This window comes from Pangasianodon hypophthalmus, chromosome 4 (assembly GCF_027358585.1).
Source record: "Pangasianodon hypophthalmus isolate fPanHyp1 chromosome 4, fPanHyp1.pri, whole genome shotgun sequence".
Taxonomy (NCBI): Eukaryota; Metazoa; Chordata; class Actinopteri; order Siluriformes; family Pangasiidae; genus Pangasianodon; species Pangasianodon hypophthalmus.
Genome location: NC_069713.1, coordinates 31500620 through 31526655, shown reverse-complemented (window position 1 = coordinate 31526655; position 26036 = coordinate 31500620). Strand labels below are relative to the sequence as shown.

Below are 26036 nucleotides of genomic sequence, written 5' to 3'. Positions count from 1 at the left end.
GGTAGCAGAGACGGACAACACCAGCAAACGCTCGGACATGAGATACACTGGATCTCAAAAGTTTACACACCTTTATAGAAAACTGCAGGATTTTGTGATGTAAAGCCAGAAATCAGGACGAATCTTGTCAGAGTTAGTGTTATCATCTCAGGGTTGATTACTTTCCAATAACTAATCCATTTATTGCTTTTAATGTCGGAGGCTTGTTCAATTTTAATCTGCAGGCTGGAACTGTATCCTATTATATCTGAACTGAAAATAATTTGAAAATGCAATTTTAACCCTTTAACCCTTTGCTGCGCTGGTAACTTCATATTTAGTACCTTTTAACACGTATCTTTTACGTGACAATGTGCGTAAAACACAACAAAAGGTAAATAATTGGACCGTGATTACAGGATAAAGCTTTAAACGTACACACTATGCACCTTTGCGGATTAAAGATGCGTTCTTTACCCTTGAAGCTAAGACTCGAGCATCTAGAAAAGGTTCAGTGAGTACCCTTTTTCCCCTGAAAGCGAATCTGAATAAGTAGTTACATTTCTGTTTATATTTTTTCTGCAGTTTTGAAAAGCAAATCTTTCAGATACAGTACAGAGTTCTCCTTCATATACTGCGTTACTCACAAGGACACATGTGTGAACGTTTGTTGATCCATGGCGCCCCCGTGTGGCACCAACATGTCTTACAATTGAGGTAAAATTTCCTCTCCGGAGCGAAAAAAACAAAACAATCACATGCAAACCATGAATTTATTACATCTTTTTTTATTAAAAAATAACTGACATCCCACAATTAATCCTACATTATCCCAACAACAAATTAATGTGAATGTCCTTTGCGTTCTCGGATTGATTAAAAACGATACAGTAGATGCAGAGAAGAGGAAAAAAAAAAAAAAAACTCAGGTGCAGTTCAAAAACAAAATGAAATTTCTTCAATCTAATCAGATGTGGGGCAAAAGCACTTTTACGATATGTTTATATTAACCCTTATTACACTTGAAACAGGTGGGAATTATAAAAGACTGTTTAGGAATCACGCAAAACAGCAACTGAAGAGTATTTTCGTCAGCACAATAGTTGAATAAATTAGCCTTTCCTATTGAACGATGAAAAAAAAAGAAATGCGCGTTACTGTTTTCTCACTTCAGCACATCATTTGATAACGTCATGATTTTCTCACTCACCAGATGGATGGATGTTTCACCTTTAGAGCACTGACTTAACAGGTACTGCAGTCAGAATGCGCACACACACACACACACACACACACACACACTTACACACACTTACACACACTTACACACACTTACACACACTTGGGCAGGTGCTGGTCGGACTCACAGGAAAGGCAATGATATTTGTTAATAGCGCTTCAGACCCAGCCATGACTATGCCTCATATACGATTTCCCACAATTCCACAGTAAACCTACGTGATCTGCTCTTCGTCTGTTTCCTCCGAGTCCTGCCACACGCCCCATGCATACACAAATGAGAGAGGTTGAATCATTTCCATTCAAGTTTTCACAGCGCCAACGTGGACCCCGCTCCAGGAGAATAGGCTTTTTTTTTTTTTTTAAAAGGAAAATTGAGAAAGAAGAAGGAAAAAAAAAAAAAAAAAAAAAAAAGACAACTCTTTAAACAGAGTCAGTCTTCCCTGTGTGGAAAGCAGTCCGTCTACAGCTCTATGTGCTTCTGTCCATCTGAAAAAGAGAGAAAGGTGCATTGGCAGGTGAATATTACAATATTTAAGCCAAAATATAATGTGATCTGTTGCTCACTTCTACAAACTCTACGGTTTCCCGTTTCTCAAATGGTTCCAGGAGAAAAAGTCTTCATCACTGGTTAATAATTCTAACTAGGGATCCAAATCGGGTTCAAAAAGCCAAAAATGGTATCAGATTGGATCGAAGATCTATTTCCAATCCACTTACGGTTTATTCTGTCATTGCACAAGAGGCTGACTAGCACAAGACAGAGATAACACGTGAACACGGGATTAAACGTGACATTTCACATAAACAAGAAAGAAAAGAGAGAAAAAGAGGGGGGAGAAAAAGAGAGGAAGAGGCAGAGAGCTGGGGAAGGGGAGAGAACTGGAGAGTGAGAAACAGCTAGAAAGAAAAAAAAGTGAAATTAAGTGAGGAATAGTGAGAGGGAGAGAGAGAGAGAGAGAGAGAGAAACAGGGGAGAGAAAGAATGTGAAAGTGAGAAAGAAGAAAAAAAAAAAAAGGTGAAATTGAAAAAGACAGAGGAGTTAAATTGAGGGAAACAAGGAGAAGGAGAGAAAGAAGAAGAAAAAAAAAAAGCACAATTAAGAGGAAGAAAGGAAAAAAAGAGGATTTAAGAGCGAGAAACAGCGAGAGAAAGAAAAAAAAAAAAAGATGAATTATGAGAGAGAAACAGCGAGAGAAAGCGAAAAAGAGAGAAGTTGAGAGTCGGAGGGAGGGAGAGGGTGAAAGTAAGTAAGAGTGAGAAACAGAGCGAGGGAAACAGGAAGGTGATGTTAGAGAGAGCTCGCCTGTCTTTCTCTCCTGCGTGTGCTTTTCCCCTGAGTGAGCTCCTCTCTCTCGTCCTTCTAGGAACTTGTTATAAATTCTCTTGATCTCCTGATCGTAATCTGTCCATTCAGCCACGATCCGGACGGCTGCCTGGAGTTTCGGCTCTTTAGTCTGAGGGTTGTTGCACTGTAACGCAAACATTCACTCATTAACACGGCACAAAAACAGGAGGCTACACCCCCACAGATTAGCCTTTTTTTTTAATCTGGGTGGAAATGATCTTAAAAAACTTTAATGCTAATAACTATTTAAAATGCAAAGCCATTGAGATTAGCATTTCAAGTCTGCGAGGCAGGTGGCTGAGTGAGACTTTTTACATTTGGCTGATTCATGCGGCTCGAGAATCAGGATTATGCACATAACAATGCAGCTGGAAATTCACCCAAGACGCATTTTAAATCGCAACATTTAAAGCATGCAGGAGGTCTGAGATACATTTTAGCATCCTGACGTAAAAAAAAAAAACCTCCCGAGGCATCGTAACTCGCGTGATGTTGGTGCTTTTAATGAAATTAAAATGGCAGGATTTTTTGATGCAATAAGCATCCTGTGCAAAAAAGACAAAAAAGGAAATAAAAATGAAAAATAAATCTTTTCAGCACACCATTTTTATGAAACACTGCTAATGTTTCACTGTTTTTCTCCTGGTCAGAAAAGTATGTATAAATATGACACTCCATGGGAAGACTAGAGTTATATAATTGATGTAACTGGGTAGAAGGTTGTAGCTAATAGTGGCTACACTCACTGATCACTTTATTAGGAACACTGTACTAATACTAGCCTCCCTTTGCTCTCAAAACTGCCCCAGTTCTTCATGGCATGGACTCCACAGGATGCTGGAAACATTCTTTTTGGAGATTCATGATTGCATCACGCAATTCCTGCAGATTTTTCAGCTGCACTTTCATGCTGCGAGTCTCCCGTTCTGAAGAAGAAGAATACTGAACTCGCTGTCATGTTCATTAAACCAGTCTGAGACGACTTCATGCTGGAATGATAAGCCATTAGAAGATTAAATTGCGCACATGAAGAGATGCACATGGTCAGCAGCAATACTCAAATACGCTGTGGCTTTCAAATAATGATCGGTTGGTATTAACAGGCCCAAAGTGTGCCAAGAAAACATTCCCCACACCATCACACCACCTCCACCAGCTTGGATTGGTGTCACATGGCAGGTTGCGTCCATGGATTCATGCCAAATTCTGACTCTATCATCTGATTCATCGGACCAGGTTACGTGTTTCCAGTCTTCAGCTGTCCAGTTTCGGTGAGTCCGTGCCCACTGTGGAACCTGTCGTGGTCTTCTGCTGTTGTAGCTCATCCACCTCAATGTTCAAATGTGTTGTGAGATGCTTTTCTGCTCACCACAGTTGTACAGAGTGCTCATCTGAGTTACTGTAGCCTTTCTGTCAACTTGAACCAGTCTGGCCATTCTCTGTTGATCTCTCTCATCAGCAAGGCGTTTCTGTCCGCAGAACTGCTGCTCACTGGATTTTATTTATTTTATTTTTTTATCACACCATTCTGAGTAAACTCTAGAGACTGCTGTGTGTGAAAATCCCAGGAGATCAGCAGCTACAGAAATACTCAAACCAGCCTGTCTGGCACCATCAATCATGCCACGTTATCATTAAAATCACTGAGATCACATTTTTTCCTCCTAATCTGATGGTTGGTGTGAACATTACCCGGAGCTGCTGGTCCGTACCTGCATGATTTTATGCACGATTGGTGATTAGAGAATTGCATGAAGGTGTACAGGTGTTCCTAATAAAGTGTTCGGTAATGGTCTGCCATAAGAGTGCTATAAACTCTTATGAATTATGAACGATACACTCATACGAGGTGAAAAATCTGGAAAAATCGGATTCAATACGTAGTCAGTACCAGGTCAATGGTCTTGGCCTTGGCTTTGGAGGCGTCGTCGCACCACGTCTCACACCACAGCCACTCCTGAGGCAGAGATTTGATGGGCACTTGATGGATCATGTTGTTCGGCAGATCCTGTGGTGGAAGAGTTGAATTTAATTTAGAGGATTAAGCTGATTATACGACCTAAATAAATAAAGTTGTAAATTTCAACATTTACTTTAGCAAGGAAATACTTTATGCAAAAATGCCAACCAGTATAACAATAGATGATGGACGAACGAAGAATCTTTCCCTTTTAAAACATGGTAACATGGACAGCAATGATTGTAAATGTTTGAAGCTGTTAGCGTGACCCCCATTTTAACGAAATCCAGCCTGGTTAGAGATTCTGCAACAAAGCAAACCTGAAGCGAGCCCTAGGGCACCTAATGGCAGTACACTCACCGGTGTGTGAGCTAGTGCAAACTGTGCTCTGGCCAAGTATGATACGCATCCAAACACACACACACACACACACACACACACACCTGATCGAGGTTGGACAGGCTGTTGGGATCCTGGCTCAGTCCTTGGTACTGTCCTCGCAGTCGGTCTCCTGCAGCGATCTTCCTGAACTTCTTCAGATCCACCACGTACAGTGCGCTGAGACGGAGAGACGGAGAGACGGACACAAGACAAGCTCATTTCCATCAATTCTCTCAAGTTCCTATCCAATGCTGCATCACTCATTACTGACAGAGGACAAGGTAATGTGTTTTGGAAGACAACAACAACAACAACAACAACAACAACATCATCATCTGTGTATCAGGAGAATCCCCGTGTTGCTGATCAAATGAAAAATGAAACAAACAACAGAAGGACATTTAGATGCGGTTATAAATGTTCTAAGCGCCAGACCAGACCTGCAAATAACTTGTAAGGGTAATAACTATTACTATATCATACGTAACTGTGTCTACACTGCAACATGCTCCCAGAGCAACATACTGTACAAGCTGTTTGTCAGCGATCATCCGTGCCCCATGAAGCCCCGCCTCCTTACCTGATGTGGTACTTGCGAGGCCCCAGGTGGCTGGCCCAGTAGCCCGATTTCCAGAAGCGGTAGCCGTCCATCTCCCTGCGGCTCTCGCAGAACGGCGTGTAACCGTATGGCGCCCCCTCCAGGTCCAGGTCGCGCAGCTCCTTTAGATCTGTGCGCACGATCTGGAGGATGGGGGGAAAAAAAAACAAACCTGACATCAAGTCAACCGCTAAAGTTTTAATGCTCAATGTTAATGAGAATGCGAGCATGAATGTCTAGACATAAAACTTAAATAGTAATCAAAAGGTGCATTTCTTCAACATGTGTCTAGACAATTTTACATTTTGAACCAAATTTCTGTTAAACAAGATGATGATCAAAAAAAAAAAAAAAAAAAAGTGGTAGTCAAACAGACATGAGCAACGTGAGGAATATATGTTACACCACGATGCTGTTGAATGCTTGATTCTGATTGGACAGAAGGTATTTATTCAATTTTCTATAACAGCAGCATACAGCTACAAATTTATACCAAAACAGTATAATTCTAATACGTTATCATTTCTATAGTAACAGCATACGCAGGGACATGTATGTATGGCAGACGCTACACTGACTCCGCTTCACATTGGGCTGTATTGTTGATTAGTTTCCTATAACAGCGTGCCTAATCGTGTTTTATTCCTTACTTGTTAAAAACACCACGTTACTGCGATGCTTGTAGTACATACTAAATGCCGTATCAGACTTTAGTTTTGGATGGAGCCGCACTCGCTTTGTCAGAAAATGTTTCCATCACCACTTATTTTCATCCCAGCTCAGCTGGGAATTAAACATTTTTGCAATATTTAGATATTTGGGCATTGTGTGAATGTTTGGCATTCATGGATTTCTATGCACAAGTGGAAACTTGGGCCAAAAAAAAAAAAAAAAGAAGTCAATAAAATGTCAGATTTAGGCTACACTAAACTGTAGTGCCTCTCAGTTGCAGTTACAGAGTTCTGCCTGAAGGGGGCGGAAGTGTCCAAGTAATGCAGACGAACCATGTTTTCAAACTGACCTCTACAGCAGAACTGGGACGTTTACAGAAAGTGGATTACACACGATTACTTCCTGCAATCAACTGCAATCCAGATGTGTCTTCTTCATCTATTATTCATCACTCATTTTAGTTCTTACAGTAAACAAGGCGGTTAATTAACGGCACCTGGTCAGCATCCACGAAGAGGATTTTATCCACGGCGAGCGGGAAGAGCACGTCTAGGAAGAGGATCTTGTAGCCCCAGATGATGCGCTGCTTCTCGGTTTGCTGATGGAGCCAGCGAGGCCACTTATACTGCACCAACTCGTACTGAAAGCCATATTCCCGAGCCATGTACGGGATAAACTCCTGCCACGCAAAGAGACAGACATAGAGAGAGACTTTTCAGTGGAGTTTAAATGTATTTAGGACACAGTGCTGCTGAATTCTCGTGTTGATTCATTTTCTATACCAGCAGCTCTGATAATAGTGCCAGCTGTTAGTGTGTGTATCTGCTTCTGTATGTATATACTGCAAATATGTCATATGTGCCTTGTATGAGTTACATCCTGGTGCTGTGAATGTCACAAGTGCATAAGGTGACAGTAGCCGTTATCTCCACTTAAAGTGATAGTTTTGGGGAAAATATTAAGTTTACACAGTGCAGTTTAGCATCCAAGGCTCGTGAGCACTCCTATTGGAAAAATACACCTTCTTAAGACTTATAAAAGGGTTTTTAAGTCTGTGTTTCCTTTGCACGATTCAGATAATGACCTTGTGAAATGTGATATGATATTAGAGAGGCTGTGAAGAAGATACGTTGTCTTTCTGAAAGGTTTTCTGAATTTCTACTTCTATTAATGTGGAAAGCACACGATACTCTCATGTATATTTACCAAAAATGGACAAAAGGATGTCATCCAGCTGAAAAAGGGCTATAAATATATAAATATATATATATATATATATAAAAATATAAAGACTGTGCTCTGATGCTGTGTACTTTGCATGATGCTGGTAGTTTATAAGCTTCTCTGATGCCATACACACCTTAAAGGTTGGAGACAGATAGTTCTTCAGAAACCAGAACTTCACCGGCGTCTTGGTGTGTTTCAGCACAGACAGCATCATTATTCTGAAAAAAAAAAAAAAAAAAAAAGATCAATACTGTCTTCGTAGGTCAGCTCATTTCCCCGAGACTGATCAAGTATAATATTTGAAACTGACCCTAGATCAAGATGTTTATCGGGTCAGCATGGATAATTTAGACTGAGCAAGAAATCCATGAAAATGACCTTAAAAACTGAATTGTGCTGGAAAAGGAATAATGTCAGCACTAATCAGATGTGACATGTCTAAAGATCACAGACGGAAAATGGGCAGAAAAATATTTCTATAAAAAGATGTAATACAGACCGAAGCAAATGTCACCCACTGACTCAAGTCAATTGTCTTTTTTAATATCAAAATTTCTAAGGTGGTGCCATTTTCAAATATCACACAATACCATCCTGAGCAAGACCCTTAGCTTCGTAAATGTAAAATCCATCCGCAAATCGACGGAGTAAAATGAGACGTCAGATGGACGACTAGTGAAAAGTCTCAACATGAAGTGATTAGCTGTGATCTTTACCTCAGGAACCTCTCGTACAAGTGTCCTGAGGCCACAGAGAAAATATTGATGACGTCGTCTTTCTCCTGCTTGGTTTCCTCCACTTTCTGGCCACCGGTGAATCCTCTGGGAAGAGAGAATTTCGAAATGTGAAAGTATTCGAGAGCGGAGGAAATAATAAAACCCGGCTTTGGGGAGACTCTACCTGGTTAGGGACTGCCAGAATCCGGAGTCGTTCTCGCTGCTGCCGTCACTGAGGAGCTCCTCATTCATCATGTCGGGCTTCTTCTGCACCTGCACCGACACAGACACGACGAGGGATATACAGGAAATTCAGCATGCGGTACACGGAGCGACTCGAATTTGCATTTTAAAGCAGAACAGAACGGAAAAGTACGATCGGCCGCGACAAAAGAATGAAATCTGCTCGGTAATCTGATTACCGAGCAGATTTCTGAGGTTCTTGGGAGCCTGCTGGGAAATCATTCACGGGAATGTCTTCTATGCAAAGCTTGAAAAGAGGATGTGAAAAAGTTTAGAAGTAGAAAAGCTTAGCTGCAAAATAGTGATCTGTAAAAAAGCGATGAACAAGTCAAAACTGAGCTAGCTAAATGTTACCCAGCCTAGCTAGCTAACTCTCTTATACGCACTACGCCCTGCTAGCGTGAAAGTTATCCCGCTGATCACAGAACGAATAAATGATACCGCATGCAAAACTATTTATTTACAAATGAATATCTTCGTTGCTTTCAAGAAACAATGCAACATTATTTTGAATAATTACTGTAGCTTATCAATCAAATTTTAAAAAATGATATATATTCACGATACCGACGATATTTCAGAAGTGTATCATGGCACAATAGTAATATTACATCAGCATCGCACTGAACCTTACCTCAGAATCAGACCCCGACATCCATCACACTCACCTTCACTTTAATGATCTTGCTCTTGAAGTTGTTCAGCACGACTATTAAGTCCTCGGCGTCGGCCGGAGAGTCTGTACCGTCATGACTGTGGGAGGAAGAAATGTGTGAGATTCACACACACACACACACACACACACATCTACACCTACACCTACCTGTAGATCTTGTAGATATCATCCGATCTTCCTTTTCTCAGCCTCAGGATCCAGGCTCCTGGGTTTGCTTTGAGTTGGAAGTAGCCCTGAAGGAGAAATGAATCAGTCACACAGTACAATGTGCACACACACACACACACACACACACACACACACACACACACGTCCCTTACCAGATTGGCCATGACGATGGTGTCCACTATGACGGGGTCTGAGGCTGTTCCCAGGGTGAACTGGAGCCCGCGAGGTGGCTGACCAGTGCTCACGTCGAAACAGTGACCTTCCAGCAGCAGGTGCTCCAGCTCGTACTCTGCAGCTACAATACTGTCCACCTGAAAAGCAGCGAGAGCTTTACCAAACTTCCATGCTTCTACTCATCCATCCATCCATCCATCCATCCAGGATAACAATATAACCACAGTTATAACCGTATTACACCTATTTATTTACTTTCATACTCTGTGCAGATCGACGTACCTCCTGTAGGTAGATGTTGTCCAGGTCGTGACGTGTTCGCACAGACTCTACCATCCAGCTCTCGGGGGTGTTCAGGTTCAGGGTGAATAGTGGAGACTGGGGCATGTCCAGGAACTTAGCCATCGGACCCAGAGCGAAGCTGTTATCGGCCATAAAGGTCACCTCAGGCTCCAGCACGTATCGGTAGAAACTACAGAGCAAAAGAAGAAAGATGTACGAGAATGTGAGATGGATCAGATGGATGAGATGGATGGATGGATGGATGGATGGATGGATGGATCAGATGGATGAGATGGATGGATAAGTCTGAACCCAAGCGCGACGCAAGTCATGGACACTGGGTTGCCAGATGCTCACCTTTTAAGCGGCATGTCAGAGAGCTTGGACTGGCAGTTCATGAAGACTCGCAGGTTAACGTTGACCAGTTGCTTCAAGACCTAGAAGGAATGAAGGAAACCCAAAAGTGTTGTCATAAAGCTTCAGCGCCTGGAGTGTTTACAGCATTTAAAGACTATAAAGCGAGACCCAGAAGTGTAGAAGGAGAACTGAAATAAAAAAATGTACTCTAATGCCATGTTAAGTGCTGAGGATGTTACCAAGAGAAGAGGAGCCAGTTTCTGAGCATCTCTGGTGACGGGATCCACCACGGCCACGATGTCGAAGTACACTTCCTCCTCCTTGGGGCGGATTTTTACAGCACTGTAGGAAGCAGCAAATGAATGATGATATAATACGATCGACTATTTTTTTTTTTTTTTCCTAATATATGCCACTTTGCATCTGGAATTGAGTTCAAATTGAGTTCACTTCATAAGATGACAGAGTCAAACTAATTAGTCTGATCAAACACATTTAAAAGGCACATATAAAAATGTATATACATAACACAATCACTGGATATAGCGATTAATACCTTATTGCCAATCAAGCAGGCATAAAATCTAATAAAAATGAGTTAATAAGAGAAACAGAAATCGCCTGATGAAGTCAGAGAGTCAGGATTGTGATTATTTTGGAGCATTAAGACAATAATTACTACTGTATGTTTATCTGTGGAACATTTAAACATTGTGTATTAGTGTGTAGGTGCTGCAGCCTCTATGAGAAATGAGAATAATCTCTGTTTAAAATCTCAGACTTTCAAATTCCTTCACCTGTGTCTCTCCATTATGAAGCCGTACTCAACCCGGGCCTCGCCTTTGGGCTGCGACGACAGCAGAGCGTCCACCTTCATGACCAAATCGCTCGCTCTGGACCAAAAATAAAGAACACGCACAAAAATAAATGTCACAACTAATGGTTTCATGTCTATAAGCCAGTGTAGTATCATGAAATGAGCTGCCTTACCGATCTTCTTCGATGGCCAGCTGCAGGATTTTGTTCTTGATTCGCTCTCCAGATGTTTTCAGGATGATGCTCTCCAGAAGCAGGAAGTCGTCCTGGTTAAAGACCTCCCCCTCCTCGAGCGGGCCGATAACCTGCGAAGAAAAGTAAAGAAATGCACAAGAGAATTCGGAGATTCTGTCTCAGGGATTTCCTCATCGGATTGGTTAATCTGATTGGTTAATCTGATTGGTTAATCTGATTGGTTAACTCACCCGTCCGTTACTGATGACGGCCCTCTGGCCTTTACGCAGCTTCAGGACGTCGCGGCAATAAGCGGCTTGGGCCAAGAGGAAGTCCACTTTAGGAGATTCATAGGCCTCCTTGAACAGAGGTACGTCCATGCCCTGGAGAAGAAAGACGTGACGTATAGAGCAAATCAATATCCGACATTTTATAGCATATTAATCATGAGGGGTTTAATACAGAAATATAGCGCAGGGTTCGAAAATCTGACTAGACAATCTGAAAATCTGACTAGACAAAACTAGCAATAAATCAATCAATCAGTCAATCAATCAGTCAATAAATACAGTAATAATAATAATAATAATAATTTTATATTGACATAATTTGACAATTTTTCACCAATAGATACAATAATAAATTCACAAATCTTACTTAACAAAAGCATTAAAAAATAAAAACAAAAATTCAATAATGAATTGGATGATTAAAATGATATAAAATAGTAAAAAAAATAATTAATTAACAACATAAAATAACCCAAATGTTTAAGAGATTAGCATTTACGAAGATGCCAAATTTTTTTGTCTAATTTTAAATAATTCATTTTTGAATAATTGGCAATTAACCAAGTAAAATATTGTATTATGTTTTTGATAAATGAACAAATAAAAGCTCTTTTAATTTACCCCGACTGCAAAGTCGGCGATGTTTTTCCCGGAATACAGCGCATCTGCCGTCTCCTCTTTGACCATTTTGGTGATGAAGTTCTTGGCGTTGTTGGCCGTTTGAGTCTGCATGGCTGCCCAGATGGCCCGGGCGATCAGCGTGGTCGCGTTCGAGGGGCTGTCCGCTGGGTTATTGATCATCCCCAAGCGCACGTTATTACTGGTTTTCTGAAAAGAAGATTGAAATAAGATGGGTACTGCTTAACGCGTGCACACGATACATTTGCGTGATGTACTTTAAGCCCACGCTGATCACCACATACTGCTCACATTAACAGGACAGATTAATAATAATAATAATAATAATATTAAATGGATGAATCATCAATCATGTAACTGGTCTTTTTTGCTGTATAATGCGTTCAGTACAGTCGGACTTTACCATGTGTCTAATGGCGTCGTACAGCAGCTGTCTGCCTGCTGGCTGGTCAAAATCTCCAACCACCCAGAATGTCACGGGACGGATCACGCCATCGTCTGTAAATCAGGCCATATTCGTTTCATTTTCATGTAATTATCTGCGTCTTGGTAAAACACAACACAGGCAAAACGTGCAGTGTACTGGAGTGTACTGGAGTGTACTGGAGTGTACTGGAGTCAATATCAGGACATAGCGATCCAACACAAAGCTAGCGATCAACTCGATTATGTCACACACAGGCAGGTGTAGGATTTCAGGATCAGGGTTTGAATTTAGTTCAACCTGCCAAAATATATATTACACACAAGCTAGTTTAGTATGCGTTAGTATTCTGTAGCGAAAACTATGCGAGTAGCACGTCACTTTATTTCGTAAAACTACAACCTGACCTCATGTACAGTATAATGTTTAAAGATAAAGTGTACATTTGAAATTTGAAATGTAGATTTGCTGCTGTTTGAACTCATTTGGTTCACAAGTAAAATTATAAAATAAAATGTGTACACACACAAACCAAATCCAAGAAGAATTAACAGTAAATAACTGATATTTATATTTATAGGTTAAGCTTCTGCATACATGAAGGCGCATCAGTTATAAAGGCATGTTCTATAGACAGTGTTATTATCCAGGTCTTTTCGTCTCATGTTCTTCTATACTACAGAATAAGTAGAGTATTGGTGCTTAGCATGCAACTTCTCCCCTCAGTCTATCAGCAAACTGTTAAAGATACTGAGGTTGAGGTGGGAAAGTCTATAGTGATGAGAAGATAATAATCATTTAAAACCAAATCAAATTCTGACATTTTAGTGGCCTAATACTTTACTAACACACTTTATAGTGGAGTTTTCCTTTAATTTGTCACCTGTCTGACATAATTGAGTAAAAAAAAAAAAAAGAAAGCAGAAGTAAAGCATAAGTGAACACATGCTATTTAATGAACGTGGCATGTCAGGAAGCAGCAGTGAAACAAAATGATCACAATAGCGTTATTAATATCGACATAATCTCAAGCCAAAGTCAAAATGGATGATGATGTTTAAGGAAAAGGAATTACCAGAGGAAACAGTGGAGTGCATTCCTTTAAAATAAAAACACCACCATAGAGAAGAAACAGAGAAACAAGAAGGAGAGAGAAGAGAGAGAGAGATGTACCAACACACTCAGAGGGAGTCTCTTTAAGTCTCCTTATCTTAAGCCATGTTTATCATATGAAGTTGTGAAAATATTATGTGTAATTCTTAAAAAAAAAGCTTTGTAATATTCAGACTGCAGTAAAGCGCACGCCTTACCTTTCTTTGTCATGTAGTTCATGCTGTTAGCCACGGCCGTGTTCTTCTCTTTAGTGTCCAGGAAGAGGAACCGGGCATAATCGTCGATGAAATGGTTATCTGAAAAGAGAAATATTATACTTTTAACGAAATACGCGTAATAAACTATATGGGCTACGGAAAGAGGTTTAAAACCAAACAGTGTGCAGAAACATCATTCAAAATCAAACATGATTCAAAAAAACAAACTGGAATTTCAAGGAATTTCAAGTGATATTATTTTAAACGAGACTAAACTAGATTAAACTGTGCGACCTCTGGGAAACTATTTCATCATTCATACAAACATTCATACAAAAAGCCTTTACGGTCTCTGTAGCTGTCCCTGTGAACGAGCTGTTACTATAGAAACGATAACGCTTTAACGTATCACAGTGCAAAGGTGAATTTCGGATTCAGAAATATCATTTTCTACATAAAAGTAGTCAAGTATATTATTTATTATGTGGCCAATACTAGAAAATGACACACACATACAGTTAAATCCTGATATTATACTCATATTTACTGTAAAATCCCCTCCTAATTTTTCCAAATTATTATTAATTACACAGCGAAATGATGATATAAATGTATTTAGAGGTTTAGAATGTGAAATATTTACACCCCCGACTAATAAATAGTGCTAATTTGTGATCACATTACATGAAATGTCGTTCAATTTGTTTATTTCCATCAATTTTTATGCATTTCAATCCAAAGAGGGCTATTTTCCTGTGATTAAATTACAAAAAGTTAAATTCACGTACTCCAAGCACTGTATTTTGTATTGAGTGAGCTGTAAGAAGGTTTAAGGCAAAAGTTTTTACAGAAGAAAAATGATGTGGTGAGAAGTAAAAAATAATTACTTGTGTGTGTGTGTGTGTGTGTGTGTGTGTGTGAGAATACTCTTATTTCCATATTACCCAAGTGAACACAAATCATGCATTTTTTTTTGTTTTTTTTTATCCATCTAGCTGTTCAATTTTGTATTTAACCCCATTCCAGCCTGCAGGCGAGTGTAAATACGCTCCTCCAACTTGAGCAAACTTAATTTCCTCGAGGAATAAAGCGCTTTATGAATATCCTCGCTTACGCCTCGTGTACATAAACTGATTTTCAAGAACAAGCAAGACGTTTAGCGACGAACTGGAAATGAGGCTGCGTTCCCTGGAGCCAATCATCCCCCGAAACGCTGCAAATCTCGACCTCTAATTAGTTTCAGGAAGCGAATAAAAGTGAACTGACTGGTGCTGGAGAGATCCAGGTAGCTCCTGGTGGTGGTCAGGATGCGCGAGTTGATGCGCGGCACCACGTTCGGCTGGTTCATGATGAAGTCCACTACGTCGTGGTCGCTCGCCAGCTCACCCTGAGGAAAAAAACAAGCGGAAAGCAGCATTGCTGTATACTATAGCAATACATAAACAACGTCGCTGAAGTAAGAGTGGACGTCTTTCTCACCAAATAGACGGCGCGCTGGAAGAAACTGGTGGTGTCCAGGATCTTGTGCATGACGGTGGTCTCGAGTTCATCGGGGTCGAGCTGCTCGCGCTGCAGAGGCATGCCGTTATACAGGACCACGGGTAGAGGACCCACTCCCGTCTGCTCGTGATACGCCTTCCCTTCCTGCACCAACACACGCGAAGAGATCAGAGATTTGTGATCGACGGCAATCAAGCTGCTTCTTCCTACGTTGCAAATCTGACGCAATTATCTTTTCATTTCAAAACAGCACAAATATATATCTCCATGACAACCAGCCAGCTAATGATGAAATAAGCAAACCGATACGCGCTACTTTTTGAGCTGATCTGGGTCTTTTTCTTCTTCTATTGTTCACCTTGCCACTACTGCCTCTATTTTTGCTTAGGGAATGCAAAAAAGCTGAAACACCACACATCCTCTTTCCTTGTGCTGCAAGTGGCAGCTTCTGTAGTATAAATTATACTTCCTAGTCATGTGATGAAGACATTACTACTAGAAAGTATTATTATTAGTAGTAGTAGTAGTAGTAGTAATATTTGTGTTTTGTCTCTATGAATAATAATTAGCAATGTCACTGAAGAAAAGAAAAGAAAAAAAAAAACAAACGAACAAGTGTTTCCGTACCTTGCGATTTTTGTCGTAGACTGAATCTGCTCCCAGGATGCTTCTTACTTCCACGTAGGGATAACGTTTCTCCAGAACTGCCACCACGTCCTCCACCTTCAGCTTCCCTCCACTGGGCACGCGGTTCAGCATCTGATTTAAAAATATCAAATCCTGTTATAACCATTTACTAAATGTTAATGTCTTCATTTCTATGTGCTGTCTTTGGATAAATCATTGTATTCCAGTTTACTAAAATGAAACTAGATGAAATTGTTGCAGATCTATTAGTACAACGAGCTAGCATAACGACTTACTGATACGATGGCATCGAAGGCCAACTGATTGTCCACTTCTTCTGCGATGTAGTTGAAAGCTCGTAGCATAGCGACGCCAGCGTCCTGCATGCCGTCGACATCGTCGCCGTCGTTCACCACAAACACCAGTCCTATCCTGAAGAGTCCGTGCAAAACGACAAGAGGGTTCAAAACACTGAATCTACAGATTCTACAGACGTGCATGCTGTAACTTGTAGACATACTGCTACCAAAACAAATCAAAACAAACCAAAAAAAAGGGTTTTCCTGGATGAACTAACCTCTAGTCACCTGACCTAAACCTGAACTACGTACCTGAGGGGGATGTTATTGGCGTAGAACATCTCTGCGACACTCAGTAGCTCTGCCGTGCTCTCATGAGTGGGATCCAAGATCATTACCTACAGCGCAGAAATCAGAAAAGTAGCCTTAAACTGGAGAAGTACTTCCTGTTAAATAAGTCAGCACACATCAGAAGGTGTTCTATGGATTTTCGACAAATCTGGCTCCGTTCGCTGAAATATCCCGGAAACCTGTCCGAGGAAGAGACGCGGCGCTCACCAGGTTGTGGAAATTCTTGCGGATCTGTCTGATGACTCCTGGGAAAGTGGGACGCAGGAGCTCCTGCACGGTCGAGGGCCACGAGGCGTACCTGCCGTCCGTCTCCAGGTTATTGATCCACTGGAAAGAAAACCAACACGTTGTTGTAGATGCGTAGTGAAGAATAAGAGAAGAATTATCGCTGCTAGGATGAAAAGTCATGGAGTAAAAGCTGCGCAACACAGTAGGATAGTTTCAGGTACGTTACTGTAGGTTCGTAAGCTTACGTAGACGGCAGGACTGCGGATGTCCACGGCGTAATCCGAGTCGGACGGCTGAACGTTCAGTTTGAGGATGTCGTGGATGAAGGGCGAGTCGATGAGGAGGCTACGGAGGCCCTCCATGACACGAGCTTCGCTCCTCAGCACATCAAACACGCTGCACAGAATGACATACAAATCACTTGAGTGACCTCATTTTTTGACTTCCTGCTACATAGAAATAAAAATTAAACATGCTGTCAGTTCCGAATGTCTGATTTCACCTCCAATTTCAAATTAGATTCATTTGTCTCTAATTAAATGAGTGTAGTTTCATATCACCTTTTAAGAAATGATGAATAAACATAATACTTGGCAATGAACACGAACTTGGTTCTAGATTTGCTTCTCACCTGAAGATGTCCTGGCCGTCCAGATCAATGTGGAGTCCGTTAATGAAGAGAGCTGAATCGCCTGGCTGCAGTCCCAATGAGCCCTTAAAGTACTACAGAGAACCACAAGGACATTAAGCATCTTTTTTTTTTAAAAAAAACCTTCAGCAAAACACCGCTACCAAGTGCTGATTAATGTTTTAACAGTAGATCTGGATACAAGGCAAGTCACAGGTGTAGATTAATGTGCTGGATGTAATTGTAATTGTTGATATGGTGATATTTCACATTTCTAGATAGATAGATAGATAGATAGATAGATGTACTTTATTGATCTGAAGAAGCAATTAGGAAATTTCGGAAGGAGTCTCCAGTGCCAGCGTTTTGTAAAGCTGTACATTTTAAGTGCTCAGGATGGAGGGTTTTGTGGTTTCAAGGATGTAACAAAACGAAATAAAAAAGTATGACTTTGATTAATAAATAAAGAAGTGTAATTGTTGGAAAATGGCTGCAGTTATTTGAAAATAACTACAATTACACGTAGATAACAGTTCCACTTCGTGTCGGGAAAAATGGAAGATTAAAAATAAGACGTTAATAAGAAGTGCAACGAGTGCAGCCTCAAGGGACCGTAAGCAGTGCGATTACTTCATTTTTAACTCCTCTACCATCTGGGGAACTAAAAAGCCTGACAATTAACGTAAACATGCAAGTATCTCAAAATGGCGGACGAGTGGATGGTGAGACGAGTGGATGTTGAAGCAGAGGGAATTATTTATAATTCTGTGTTTTAACAGAGTGAAGAAACAAATGAAAATAAAGCTACCTTCTGATTCTCTTCGATCTCCTTACGGATTTCTGAGTTTACCGCCGTTTTAGTTATGGACCTGAGAACAAAGGTAATAAAGACACGAATACAAATAAAATCAATACACAAATAAACCCGACATAGTACAGTACTGTGCAAAAGTCTTGGCACCCTGTTTTGTTTTGTTTTTTTGTTTTTTTGTTTTTTTTTTTTAGTACAAACTTTGTTATAGATTTTTATTTTCTGACTTCTACATGATTGATTCAGTACAAAACCATTTTCGATTCCAAACATGAGTTTTCCAGCACAAAATGAAACGTTCCAGAAAAATGTCTGTATGAAAAGTAAAGTAAAGAAAGCAGCAGATTCCATAAGAGACGCTTTTCAGATAAAAACATAATGAAGGCTGCTGGGTTTCGCTGCAGAAATAAGAAGCGAGTCGACAGTCAAAGTCTCCAGAAGAACTGTGGCTGCTTCTGCAAGATGCTCAGTAACACTTCCAGCTCATTTCCTTATAAAACTGCACACACTGCACCTCAGATACTGCTTTATTTTTTAAAGTGAAGGACCGTCACATTAAATACTGACTTTTGTTTCATTTATTACTGTTTACTGCTCTTTCTAGTATTTTTTTAAATGTAGAAACATTTAATTTCATTATTTTTGAAGGCGTCTTTGCTCTAAGACTTTTGCACAGAACTGTACATCACATGAGTTTTGCATTTTGAAATTTTCATTTACATGTTATTGGAGCTCAGTTTCAACCTTACAGTTAAAGTGCAAGCTGGAAAAAAAAAAATGCTGAAGTGTTATCATTATTTTAAATTCTAATAGTGAAACTTATCAGAGTATCTTAGGACATTGTTTAGTATTCTTAAAGAATAGTCTGTTTTTATAATTGCTGACAGGTAAATTTTCTGTGTTAATTAAACCAGCCAAGATCATTTTTTACAATTAGTCTTGCTTTAATAACCTCTAGCCTCAGGCATGAATCAAGATTTGTTTTCTCTATGAAAAGCCGTTCCCCTTGTGTGAAAGAAAAACACAGCGTACTCCCTTAATTAAAGCTGCAGTGTGAACATTTTTATTCAAAAGTCAGCCGATTTATCCTCATTGTGGAATCTGTATCATTGCCCAGTTGTTTCACCAGAGACTTCATGATCGCCGGCTCGTCTGTTTGATGAAGTATGTGTATTTTTGCACCACTGATGCTTCTGTTCGCGCTCGGTGTGTGTAATTTTTGACACCTGTTATTCTTATTCTCTGCTCTGTTTTGTTAGCGCTCTAACACAGGCTGCTATCAAACATCTGTTTAAAGGCATGCCTCTGGATATGGGTGAGGTTTGCGTACCTCGCTTTTGTAGGAAAGTTCTGGCTCAGGTCTCTCATTACGTTAAGAGCGTCTACAGGAGGGGCTGCCAGGATACGGGCTGCTGTCTGGAAGCTGAGATCTAAAGAGCGAGGGAGAGAGAGAGAGAGAGAGAGAGAGAGAGAATGTTAGCGAATGACGTCTGGATTGCGTGCGAAAGAGATCTGAATTTTGAGATCCGATTTTGCTTTTTCTCCTCATTCATGGCTGAACACTACAACACTAAGTAAATCATTCGCTTAGCAATACCATATCTGTCAAAAACATAAATACTACTTTCTCTTATTTTCAACAGATTATATAACAGGCTAAATAGAAATAGTCTTGCATATTTCAAGGAGCACATTTCACCAAAGATTTATTCCTGAAGTAATCCTTTAAAGGGAATTAACACTAATGGCGTCATTTCATTCAGGACAAAGCTTCATAGAGTCCTCCAGGTGTTATGGATTTAAGTACCTAGGCTTTATCAGAGAGAGTAACTGTGTAATGGATTATTATGCCTGTGTCTTGAGCAGTCTTTTGTGTGTGGGTGGCTTTAGTCTCCTGAGAGTTCCTCTTAATAGAGTGCTAATGAGCTTCAGGCGCTGTGATGTGTTCACTTCAGTGGGCCAGAAAAGTCACAAAGCCATATCTAATTAAAGAGTGCCTCAAAAGACGCTGTTTTTGGATACGCAACATCATTTATAAAGTCCAAATATTTTTTTATTTCCGTAAAGATTCATAAAATACTAGCTATTGACTGAGAAATAGAATATGGCCGCTAACACGGACACACCAATCCAATCTAATCTTTTTTTTTTTTTTTTAAAATACATTAGCTCTGTGCAGGAAAGACATACGCTCAGATATACTCGCCTTGCATCTGCCAGACTTTGAGCGGTGCCATCTCGTTCGTACTCTCGACCAGGTGTTTACGCAGTTCCTTCAGCTGTTCCTTCAGCTCTGGGTAGATTGTTCTGGATTTAAAAACACAAATAATAAGGATAAGACGAGCTGTGAATTCGATGAAGGTTCCAGACATTTTGTGCTTCCATTGACGAAAGCAAGACAAGTCCTTGAAATGGACGCCAGCTAAACACATACGAGCATACAGAGAACGTAATATACACTTTATAGGTCATCGTTTATTCCTAATATTTCAGGTAATGCTTCTTCTACCCTTTGCATTGAGATCTTTTTAAGCGGAAAATAGATTGTGTATGTAAATAACACATATAGCGCTTACTTGAGTTTGCCGAACAGGAAGCCCTGCACTTCGTCCACTGGGTCGTTTTCGCCGATCACTGTGGCGTTCACGTCAGCACCTGTGCAATAAAACCTAAAGACTTGATGCCATGTTGGAACATTTTCACCATCCAACATCACACTTCTATGCGGAACTAGGTTTAAAAAGAAACAAAAAAAAACGAACAGTATCAAACCTTGAACTTGTGTGTCATCCTTGGCTTTATATTCCTGGTTTTTAATGGCCAATTCAACCCCGTAACCAGACAGGAAAACTTTATCATCGCTGGGTTTCTGCAATGCAAACAGAGCACATTCATTCTGACAATTCAGACTTAATTTGGGGCAAGTGACGAGTTTTTAGTGAGCTGAATTAAATTACGTAATTAATTAAAAGCACAAAGTGAACCACATATGTGCATGTGGCAGCGAGGGCGTGGTCACGAGCTGGCTGTGAATGGGACGAGGAGGAGGAGGAGGAGGAGGAGGAGGAGTCGTTGCAGAGAACGAGCGGGTAATGAGTGAGTGCTTACACCTTTAGGTGATTAAGAATGGAGTGTAGTGTGATTTAGTTTGTTAAACAAAGCACTACAAATCAGTCAGGTAAAAAAAAAAAAAAAAAAACATCAATATCAAACATCTAAATCAAAAAAGTATACTCACTGAGAGGTAATGGCGCAGGACGTAGTTAATCAGGCCCTTCTTGGCTTTGGCCAGCATGTGCTGATGGAATCTAGCGAACTCTTTGGTTCCCAACTCGGCATAGAGGATGACAACGGGAGCGTCCGGGTCAGCCGAGGAAAACCTGTGATCGCCTTTAAACAGGAACGGCTTCGGCCTGCAGGAAAAAGTGGAAACGGTAAAGAAAACGAATTGTAAGGTGTTGTAACGTACTGAAACTGGAGACTCCTTCCATAAATACAGAAATGAATACATATCTCCTGAGAAAACTTCAGCACATCAACGAATACATGTTTTTCCTTTGTTAAATAACAGCACATTTTAAAATCTGTTCATTACTAGCTTTAGATGGCGTCATATAAGATAAGTCCGTCCTGTGAATTAGCAATTACTTTAGAAATTATAACATATTTGAACAAGCTGCTGTTTTTTTTTTTTTTAAATAATAATAATCAAAATTGTACTGGTGAGAAAGTCTACTTACCTCTCTGAAGCAGCGTCAATCAGGTTCTTCAGATGGTCCAGATCACATGATTTCTGTCCGTGGACGCTGAAAAATGCCTTGCAGCCTCGTGGAGGAGGTTCATTGGATGCAATCTACACAAAATTAACCGAAACACAGACGTTAAATACGATTGTCCAGCAGAAATATAAGCATTTCCGACAACCGACAGAGCAAACACTGACGTTTTTTCTTCTACTGTTTGCTATGCTTCTTCTTCATTACATCACAACAATGATTTGAATGAATGAATTTGTCACAATATTGTGCTGTTTTCTCAAAATACGGTACACACTACGTGTAAATGTATTCGTGTAATAGTTCTCTGACCTGCTGGAATGAATAAACCGTAGAGGAGTAGGAGCGTAAAGAGAGCGCAAACTTCAGCAGCTTCAACTGCACGGGGCTCAAGAGCTGGCCAGCTCGCTTCATGATCAGCTCGTAATACGACAGATCTGTGCCTGCGAAAGCAAAAAAAAACATCAATAACCCCATTTAATGCACGTTATAAAATCTATGTATGCATATAAGGATGTTTGAGTGGAATGGAATGTTACCATCATGGTCATTTTCAATATCTTGGTTAGCCTCCACGAAGTCCCAGAACTTTTCCTGGCTCTCCTCGGCAAGAAACTCGCTGGGGACAAATAACACAATTCAGCTAAAATGATCGATATTATAGTATTTCCTGGATTATATGTCAAGCTAGAAGAAATTTCACTGTAGTCTTTTTGTAACATGCCCATTTATCAGTGCGTTTCTGTGAACGGTTCCTACCTGGCCTCCAGGAGCAAAGGTGTAGAGGGCCATTTGGTGGTAAGCGTCGTGGTCACAGCCTTCGAGTCGCCGTGGACACAGGACACGAAGTGCAAAGCCACCAGGAACGCCCAAAGCATCCTCATCTTATAGCCTAGAATGCAAAAAAAAACCATATATGTACATGATCAGCAAATGTGATTAGGCTAGCAAAAACAATTTAATGCAACATGTGTATATATATATATATATATATATATATATATATATATATAGAGGAGTAATTCTTTTTTTTCCTCACTAAACCAGTTCTTTACGGAGCTCGCTTTATGCACAGGGGCATTGTCATACAATATGTTTAGGGCTCTTAGTTCCAGGGAAAAGGAAATCGTAATCGTACAGACATTGTATATAATTCTATATATTCTATACAGTTGTGTGCTTCCAACTTTGTCGCAGCAGGTTGGGGAAGAACCACATCCAGGTGTGTGATGGTCAGGTGTCCACAAACTTTTGGCCGTTCAGTGTATTTCATCTTTCTGTAAACATCCTCCAGCTCTCCGCTTTCAGACGTCTCTCAGCCAATCAGCGAGGAGCATGTGATGTTTTAGTAATGACATGTTAATGTTGATGTTGATGTGGTTCTGGTTTTGCTGAAGCGGTTTCACATTCGTCGAAGAATCTTGTGGGGTTTTTTTTTTTTTTTTTTTTATGCATGTTGGTTACGGTGGATTTATGGACCACTAAGAACTAACTAAGAACAGGATCACAACAAAATCCAAAACTAATGGATTCATTAACATGGTGGTTTCATACACACACACACACAATATATATGTATATATATTTGCTTGGAAAGTTTTGCTTAGCCAAACAACTCCAATTTTAAATTGAACTTAACTGAATGATGACTTTATCTAGAAATGACACCTGCTTAGATAAATGAACAACAAAAAAAACAAGGATTATTTCCATCTCTAACTGTATTACACTGTTACTTTCGCTTAGTCTCGGAGTTCAACCAATCGCGAGCTTCAGCGTGGCCACCCTGACAGCCAATCAGCATCAAGAACACACATACTTCCGGGTTCTTTAACCAATCGTCCCCAAGTCAACCAGGATGTTAGCCTAGCCGCTGCAATTCAACCGAAATCTGTCAAATCATACTGGAAGAAGAATGATAACGACCTAATGTTGAGCAAAACAACAAAGAAGAGAGCACAAGACATGATTTCTCATGCTAACATTAATTATGCAGAGACTGCGCTCCATTCTGTAGCTAGCTAAATACTCTTATTACCCGGCAACGGCTAATTATCAAAAAGAAAGAAAGACCAGGACTAACGTGCGGTTTAATTCATGTAAAGTGTAAGCATTTCGCATTTACTACATCATAAATTAACATAAAACAATCATGTGTTTGTTAACAGAAGTGTGAAAATAACAGCTCATACCTCCACCGGCTTCTGAACTTCCTGCTGGAGCAGCCATGGTTCAATCCCAAATAGCGCCTTACTTCCTCAACGAGTCCACTACATAGAGTGTAAAATGGCGGCTTGTATACCCTACGTAGTGCACTAGATTAGCTGTTTGGAATGCGGCCCTTGTTTGTTCGGGGTCCTTCATTCAGAGGGAGCCACTGTTTTGCCAGTTCAAAAATGCGACTTTAGCTGTCAAACATGACAAATGGCTGTGATTACAAAGCTTTGTCTTACGGAGTAGATTAGATTAAAAAACATCTTTAATTTTATAAGGTTCTGAAAAGAAAAACAGGAGAATTTTGTTTTAAATCACAGGCAAATAATTAGCCCAATTAAAAAATAGCATCCTTGAGGTTTGAATACAAGAAGTCACAGGCTGTACTTCCTTTTTTTTTTTTTTTTTTTTGGATTAAAAATGAGCATTTCAGTGAGGTGATTTTTATTAACTTTTAGGGAAGTTTTGAGGAAAGATGAGAAAAATCAGGTAACAAAGTGACGTATGACAACCGTCACACATCACCCACTCCTAAATGTATTTATTTTTCTATTTTTTTTATACACAAGTGTGATTTTTTTTTTTAACATATATATATTAAAAATATATTTTTCTCTTTTTTGTGAAGACTTATTATCTGGAAATATTATCTGGATATCTCATTGTGCCTCCAGCAACTCTAAAGCTTTAAACTCCATCTCATTGTGTAACATTTATAATGTTTTTGCATTCTTATAATGTGTAATTGAATGACTGTGTATTGGACAGGGTTGGGGGTTCGAATCCCGTCTCCGCCCTGTGTGTGTGTGTGTGTATATGCGTGTGGAGGTTGCGTGTTCTCCCAGTGCTTAGGGGGTTTCCTCCGGGTACTCCGGTTTCCTCTTCCGTTCCAAAGACATACACTGTAGGCTGATTGGCATTTCTAACTTGTCCATAGTGTGTGAACGTGTGTGTGTGTGTGTGTGAGTGTGAGTGTGAGTGTGTGTGCCCTGAGATGGGTTGGCACCCCGTCCAGGGTGTCCCCTGCCTTGTGCCCCGAGTCCCCTGGGACAGACTCCAGGCCCCCTGCGACACTGTGACCCTAAGCGGTACAGAAAATGGATGGATTTCTATATAAATACATCAACCATCCCCTTTTTTCCTTCTCCTCTGTGCACATGAACACGGAATGAAGCTTTCTGCTTAGCAGCAAGTGTCCTCTCTAACTCCGATCTGTCCTCCAAAGCTGGGGATAGACTCCATTCCTTCTATCCTCAATCCTTTCTACCTTGGAGAGTGCATTATTCAAAGAACGCTACAAGGCTCCATAGCCCTCTTTAGCTTCGAGCTGGTTTTACTCACTTGTTAGCCCTGCATTCGGCTTCTTTTAGTCACTCACCGTTTCTCGTATGTGTTCAGTTCTACAGGTTCCAGGGAGTTGAACCTTCTTCTTTCCTCTTCAATGTCAGCTTTACCGGCATTAAATAAGTTTCTAGTCAGTGACACATACTGCTTGTTTTTCCCAAACTGAGTCAGTTCCCCACTCTGAGGCTTCTTCTTTGAATATTTAACATCTCTGCCAACTAACTCGCTAGCAAAGCTTGTGGCTATCACATTGCCAGCGTTGTCAGATGATACTCCCTCAACATTCCATGCGCTGTCTATTGCTGAACCTGCTAATATACCTGGATTCCTGTAAAGTGGGAATATCCTTCCTACAAATGTCTATTTTTTTGTACAGGTGGGTTGGATTGTCCACATTATTCACATTATTATACCAAGAGGGTAGTCATGAATAACCATGCCACGGGACTTGCACTCGTGCTTTGAGTGTCTGGATCTCTTGAAAAGCGAATATGTGCTCACAGCTTTGACATTGACCATCTGCAAGAAGCGGACTGTGCGGCAATGCCAGTGACGACACGGTACACTTGGCTGGCAGATTTAAA

The 26036-nt window shown here is 40.4% G+C and overlaps 1 protein-coding gene across 1 annotated transcript; it reads right to left on the bottom strand.

Annotated features, from left to right (window-relative positions):
* Positions 1 to 747: 747 nt before the first annotated feature.
* On the bottom strand, positions 748 to 24223 carry uggt1 (UDP-glucose glycoprotein glucosyltransferase 1). Its single transcript, XM_034303971.2, has 40 exons — positions 24087 to 24223; positions 22654 to 22786; positions 22434 to 22513; positions 22207 to 22337; positions 21859 to 21971; positions 21357 to 21531; positions 20891 to 20987; positions 20695 to 20773; positions 20325 to 20425; positions 19449 to 19548; positions 18116 to 18176; positions 17311 to 17402; positions 16925 to 17075; positions 16659 to 16778; positions 16413 to 16498; positions 16098 to 16233; positions 15802 to 15933; positions 15154 to 15318; positions 14941 to 15061; positions 13675 to 13773; positions 12344 to 12438; positions 11923 to 12129; positions 11263 to 11394; positions 11012 to 11142; positions 10819 to 10914; positions 10261 to 10363; positions 10022 to 10101; positions 9665 to 9854; positions 9361 to 9519; positions 9188 to 9273; positions 9033 to 9117; positions 8306 to 8394; positions 8122 to 8226; positions 7539 to 7623; positions 6675 to 6857; positions 5489 to 5649; positions 4971 to 5085; positions 4459 to 4575; positions 2526 to 2691; positions 748 to 1707 (listed from the first exon to the last, which is right to left on the bottom strand). The coding sequence occupies exons 1-40, from the start codon at positions 24121 to 24123 to the stop codon at positions 1682 to 1684; spliced, it is 4620 nt and encodes a 1539-aa protein (XP_034159862.2). The 5' UTR covers positions 24124 to 24223; the 3' UTR covers positions 748 to 1681.
* Between the last annotated feature and the right edge of the window lie 1813 nt (positions 24224 to 26036).